Here is a 6,868-nt window from a genome sequence, read left to right as displayed (position 1 = left end):
TCTTCCTAAGTAACAAAACTAATTCTTACCCCCGATCCGATTCTAATTCATACTTCATACTCAGCATGTCAGCCTGTACTGCTAAAATCTGTATGTAATCAGCTACTTCTCGAATCTAGATCCCTTTTCTATTCTCTAGGCCAAGATTGCCGTTTCTTTTCCTTTCCAGGAGAACTTTTCTAGGCGCCGTTCTTGGCTAGGCTAACTCTTAATAGATAGAAAGATAGAACGCAGACGGGTATCAAACTATTAAATACTAGAATTTGTCTCCCGCTAATCTTCATTCGAGTCAAGTCTCTCTTTCTTATTAAAGGAAGCTTAAGTACAGCTTCCTTCATAAGATGATCTCTGCTCCTAACTTGACTCTGAAAGTGGTGGAGCTGTTCATTATTACTACTTTCGTTTGCTTTCAAGTGCTTGATCTGGATCTCAAAATTTTGCAGCACCGTTTCTAGCTCTTCCAAGGAATGCACTTGCTGTCCCTCTTTTGCTTAACTCGTGCAGCGACCCACTACTCACTCATCCCTGTTATACCTACCAGCTTCTTTGAAAAGGTTGGCATATTTACCGCTCTCGAGTAAACTCTATCCACTTGAAACTTTGAACATCGGAGTAAAGCCACGTATTTTTCTATCGTAGGTACCAAATCGACATTCCCAAACGTGAAGCAACTGTAAGCAGGATTCCAAAACTAGGCGAGGGCTCGAAACAAATGTTTGTCTACCTTCACATCAAGCAAATAAGGCAAGTTCCCATAATTGTCGTAAAATAACTACCTAGCCTCATTATTCCATTGATTCCAAATTTCTTTCAACTCCTACAAATTGTTTTGAGTTACACTGATGCGAGTAAAATCTCATAATTCCGATAAATACCCATCGGTCAGGCTATCACCCTTTTCTTACTGCGTTGTTTCAGACCAAGTTCGGACAGCCGCATTGTCCTCCACTTTATCAAGAAACCCTTTTTCCATGTCAAGCTTTCTATTTAGCAACCGAATCTGAACTGACGCCTTTTATGATGAAATGAAATGCCATGTCATGCAAACAAAATAAAACACAAAAGGTCAGTGTCATATAATAATATAAAATATAATCAAGAAACAGTAAAACACCTAATCGGATGTCTACTAGGGTTCAGTATAGTTCTACCTAGGGTAGATTCCTAAGGTTCATTATATGAAGTTTGGCTTCTAGGGTAAAGGTACCCGAACCAGCAGATTCCTCCATCCTCACCCATTATAGGCTCATATGGATCGAGTTCGGTTCAGGGGAATACATTTCCCTATGGCTGCACGGAGAAGAAAATCTCACGAAGACATAGGTACGGATGTATCCCGGAAGCAATCCACTACCCTACACGGAGGTGAAAACCTCACGAAGGCATAGCTTCTCACTCCCACTTAAAAGAGTAAAAATGTTCAACTCATGAAATGTATAATGCAAACAATATTTAAGGAATAAGATAATGAATGCAAAAGGATGTTATGATTTTTTTTAAAAAAATATATTTTTCTCGACCGTAAGACAAAAATTAATCAACTTTATGGCTCGACTCTCTTCTTTTTTTAAAAAAATTTCCCCAGTGGAGTCGCCAAGCTGTCGAAACCATCTTTTTGAAAAATAAAATTTTAGGTTGTCGACTCTAAAAAATGAAAATTTGGGAGTCGCCACCAATCTTTTATTGAGGTGTGATTGGATCACCTAAAAAACGGCTTTGGTCTACGAGTTTTAGAAAAACGGATCCGGGAGTCAGTTACGTACGATGAAGGATTAGCATCCTCGTAACGCCCAAAATTGGTACCTAGTTAATTAATTAGTGTCTTAAGGTCGAGAATTTGGAAAAAACGTAATCCTTAGCAAAACTTAAAAGGTTACGTATTAAGACCCTTATTATTTCAGAGAAAGAAGATACCACACCCAATGCGTTAGGGCACAGCATTCTAATTTTCCCAAAATGAATTGGGCCAAAATACTTGTACAATAAAACTTTAAAAGAACATCCACTTATCCAAGATTTAAGAAATCACACACAATACGTTAGGGCACGATTCCTCTAGAATCCCAAACTCCGAATATTTCATTTACTTTAAAAGAACATCCACTTATCCAAGATTTAAGAAATCACACCCAATACGTTAGGGCTCAATTCCTTTAAAATCCCAAACTCGGAATATTTCCTTTATTATTTTTTAAAAAATCTTCATTTCGAGAAATCAATGCGTCACATCCAATACGTTAGGACACAACGTGTTGAATTCCCAATAATGAGTTTTTATTTTTTGATTGAAGAGAAATGCTCGATTGTCGGATTTAACGAAGAAAATCGGAACCCAATACGTTAGGGCTCAATTCCCTTGAAAATCCTAAATACGAACATTATCTCAATTTTAAAAAATTTTCTATCTTTAAATTTGAGTAAAAAATGATGTAATGTGATTTTATACATACAAATGCTATAATAATAACAACAACAATAATAAATACATTAATGACATAAAAATAATGTAAACAAATGAATAAACGAAATAAAAAAACAGTAATCCATGACATGCAAAATATTAAATGTAAATACAATTATACAACGAATGGGAAAGCAAACAAAATAAATAAAGATCGAAGACATATAATATACACATGAAAATTATGAAGATTAAAAATATATATATAATTTACAAATAAAATTTTGGGTTATAGAATTTATATATAAATACAATACATAATATACTTATGCAAATAAAGAAAAAATATAATTATACGTACATATATAAAATAATAAAAAATAGGTATATTTTAAAAAAGAAAAAGTGAGTATTTAATCATTTAAAAAACGTAAATATATACATATAAATATGAAAATAAATATGAAAATATTCTTTAAAAAATATAGGAAAATATTAGATTAAAAAAATATACATGTACATATAAAAGGAATATACATAGATAAAAAATTAAATAATGAGTACATTATCAAAATTAATTTTAAAAAATAAATATACGTATATATACATATATATATATAAATATGAGAAAAATATTAGCTGAAAAAATAAGTATGTTCATAAAATATACATATATAGATTTTAAAAAATGAAAATAATAATAATAATTACACTATTAATTAATAAAATAAATAAAAGAACATAAAAAACTAAATTGAATTGCAATTAAAAATCTTGGGTAAATCCATAAATAAATAAAAGTAAAGGACTAATTTGAACAGCGAATTACATAGAGGGGTGGAAGGAAATTTTCCTTCTCCTCTAAAACAGCGCCGTTCAAATGGATCAAATTGAATTTAAAATAAATAAAAGGGTAAATTAAAAAAATAAAAAAACTTAATTACAAAAATATTAAAAGGCGAAGGGGCTAAATAAAAAATAAATAAATAAAATTCGCAGTGGTATCACCTTCTCCTTTTTTTAAAAATCGTAAATAAGTAAAAAATAATCGAACGAAAAAAATAATAAGCCACCTTTAAAAAACTGCCAATCGTTCTCTTTTTTTATTCCTCCCTTTCCTCCTTTTTTTTTTCACAATGAAAGGAGATGCCTCTATTTATAGCTGAGCCTCCCCAAATCCAACGGTACAAATCAATTACATCAACGGCTAAGATTAAAGGGTATCTACAAATTAAATCTCTAAGATTACAAAATCATATATTCTAAGATTGCATATCATATCTAAGATTATATATCATATCTAAGATTGCATATCATATTTAGGATTGCATATATCATATCTTGGATTGTATATCATATCTAAGATTGCATATCCTCAAAAATTATGTTTCCATATGTGAGCCCAGGCTAAAATTGGGTATTACAAGGGGTATGATATTTTTTATATGTGAAATATTTCAATAATTATTTCAAATATCATTATGTTTATATGTGAAATATTTTAAATACATATATAAAATTTATAATGCTAAAACTTACTGCACTCAATAAAATGAATTAAAAAATACATATCATACATATAAAAATAATATTTACTAAAAATTGCAGCAAGCTGTTTGAGGCAATTTCTAAAGCATTTAGTCTCGCTAGCTATGCTAGCTTCTTTGGTATGGCTAGCTTGTTTTTTGGTGAGGTATTGCCCTGCTGTCGCATTCTTCCTTTGCGCTGTGCTCTCTCTCGTAATTTCTCTGCGACCTCTCTCTTTTTAGGCTTTTTTACACCAATACTATAAAATAAAAAATTAAATTCAAAAATGGTATGTATGCCAAATTATATATGAAAATAGGACGTTTGAGGGGTGAAGGGTGGTGTATAGACGACACCACCCTATTTTTTTCTGGCACAAAAAAGTTTTATGTAAAAAAATTAACATTTTAATGGGTCACGCCATTATGATTGGCGGCACCCAAAATATACGGGTTTAGTATAAACTCAATTATAAAATACAGGTATAGGGTAGGGGTGGAGCCACCTATTAGGAGGCATGACTGGTGCCAGGCTTCAGTCTCGTCTGTCAGCGCAGTCTGTCAACGTTGTGTAGTCCCCTCTTCAAGCCACGTGAAGAAAGAGAAGAAAGAGGGAGAGGGATTTTGGGACCTTATAGAGAAGAGGAGAAATAGTAAAAAAGAAAAAGAAGAAGGGATTATGATGATGAATTGTTATAAATTATTTTGTTAGTATTGTTTAGTTTTTTTATTGTGATTTTATGTTGTTTTTAATTTATTTTAAAGTTATTTTGTTAGTAACTATTATAAATTATTTGTTTAGTTTAATGTTTATTGTGATTTGTTATTCTGTAATTATTATTTTTGTTTTCATTTATTTGACAATTTTTTGATTTTTGAGATGTTGACTAATTTTGTTTTTATATATTTTATAGGTTATTAGAAAGAAACATATGTTTCTGTTTTATTTTGGATTCATATTTTTATTTGTTTAGATAATTTCAGTTTATTTTTATTATATTATTACTGTAAACTAACATAATTTTTATGTAGGTAAAATATGAGAATTTATGAGATTTTTTTGTAATTATATTATTATTGTACTATATCTATCGTATTATTTATTGTATAATATTAATGTGTTTTGATAATTATTGAAAATGGGCCCTTTAGAAATTAATTATCAAAATTTGTTATTCTTCTATTATTGAGATAAAAAGGCTCAAATCCAAATTATTTACCTATCGTCTTTGTGTTTTTGCAACAAACTAATAGAATTCATTTTTTTTAAATTACAGATTACTAAATGGGTTCTTTGATTAATAATGATGATCACATAACAAAAATTGTTAATGATATGGTAATAAAATTATTATTTATTACTCACGTAATTTATGGAATTAAATTATGTTATATTAACTATTTCGGTAATTTAATAGTGCAGGGCCCGTCCGTGCATTGAGGGGTCGTGTGAATAGTGTAGACTATCTGTCGGATGAACGCCTCATGCAATACTTGGAGTTAGCCGAATTCAGATCAGCGGCATTAATCCAGACGTGTGATTTGCGGTATGACTTAATATCCGCTTGGGTCGAGCGATGGCTCCCAGAGACTCACACATTTCATTTGCTATGTGGGGAGTGCACCATCACTTTGCAGGATATTGCATTGCAACTAGGGTTCCCCATCGACGAGAGTGCGGTCACGAGCGTAAGTTCGATCTTTAAGCCAACCGCCCTTTGCTATAACTTACTTCGACGCTTGCCTACTGAGGGGAAATTTATGGGTTTGAGGTTTTCATGGCTGAAGGTCAATTTTGAGCATTTACCGAGTACTACCACTGAACGGGAGATGATGTACGCCATTCGAGAATACATTATGCACATCATAGAGGGTGTACTCATGCTGAATGCAAATAACAACAAGATTCACTTGATGTACTTGCCCTTATTAGCTGATTTGCATAACATCTGTTGGTATAGTTGGGGGTCCGCAGTGCTAGCTATGTTGTATCGTTAACTTTTTCGGACAACAAATTCTTCTATTGTGGACATAGGTTGATGCCTCATATTGCTGCAGTCTTGGGTTTTTTACCGAATGTCATTCTTGGCATCGATTAGCCATTAAGCATATGTATTTCTCCTAGTCAATAGGTGATAAAATTTTACCCATTATAGTAATTATTTGACATTTTTACATAATGATATTATTCTAACAAGTTTTTTTCATAAATGGAGTACTAATTCGGGTATCGGGAGGTCATACACAGTTTCGATATACCGTTTGATGATTGAGAATCATGTCGGAGAAGGGGTAAGTTGTTCTAATATTCATGATATTTTATTACTTTATCTTACTTGACCCGCATTAATATAACCATGTTATTAATTGTACAGTTCATCTAGATGCCTTATTCTCTCTCGAAAATTATAGCTATTATCCCCTCGTCTGCTCACATCCACTCAGACTTATGGTGCATTAATGCACCCATTGTAAATTTCCAAACAGTAGAGTGGTATCACAGGGATTGAGTACTCTGGCAGTTCGGTTGCATACAGTATATCCCAGCCTCGCCAGTACAGTTCGGGGACATCCATGGGATTAACAAGAGGGGGGAACATGAAAATAACTGGGCAATAGTACATTACCAATATATTGCAGTGTGGAACAACATCATGGGGTGGATACCTCAGATGGATCATTGTTTCAATCTGCAGTCCTCTTTATAGTACATACAGTGGTACTTTAAAATGGAAAACTGTATTTATTTGGTGGGCAGTCGATGATAGTCCCCCCGCACATAACACGACTTGGGCAACTGTCTCATCCCCTTCCACATCAGTCTCCTACACCCGAGCCTGAGCCATCGCCTAGAGCCACATTCTGGAGATAGTTCTTATCATCCGAACTTGGGGGTCAATGACTATTTCCTGGACTCGTCAAGACATAGATGTCATTTAGA

At 32.7% G+C, this 6,868-nt stretch overlaps 1 protein-coding gene across 1 annotated transcript; it reads left to right on the top strand.

Moving 5' to 3' along the window:
• The first annotated feature begins 5,212 nt into the window (after nucleotides 1-5,212).
• On the top strand, nucleotides 5,213-5,925 carry LOC128033901 (protein MAINTENANCE OF MERISTEMS-like). Its single transcript, XM_052622394.1, has 2 exons — nucleotides 5,213-5,216; nucleotides 5,351-5,925. Exons 1-2 carry the CDS (start codon nucleotides 5,213-5,215, stop codon nucleotides 5,923-5,925), a joined length of 579 nt encoding a protein of 192 aa, XP_052478354.1.
• Nucleotides 5,926-6,868: the final 943 nt, after the last annotated feature.

The sequence above is a fragment of the Gossypium raimondii genome, chromosome 10, assembly GCF_025698545.1.
Source record: "Gossypium raimondii isolate GPD5lz chromosome 10, ASM2569854v1, whole genome shotgun sequence".
NCBI classification, from domain to species: domain Eukaryota; kingdom Viridiplantae; phylum Streptophyta; class Magnoliopsida; order Malvales; family Malvaceae; genus Gossypium; species Gossypium raimondii.
This window is presented reverse-complemented; position numbering and strand designations above follow the sequence as displayed.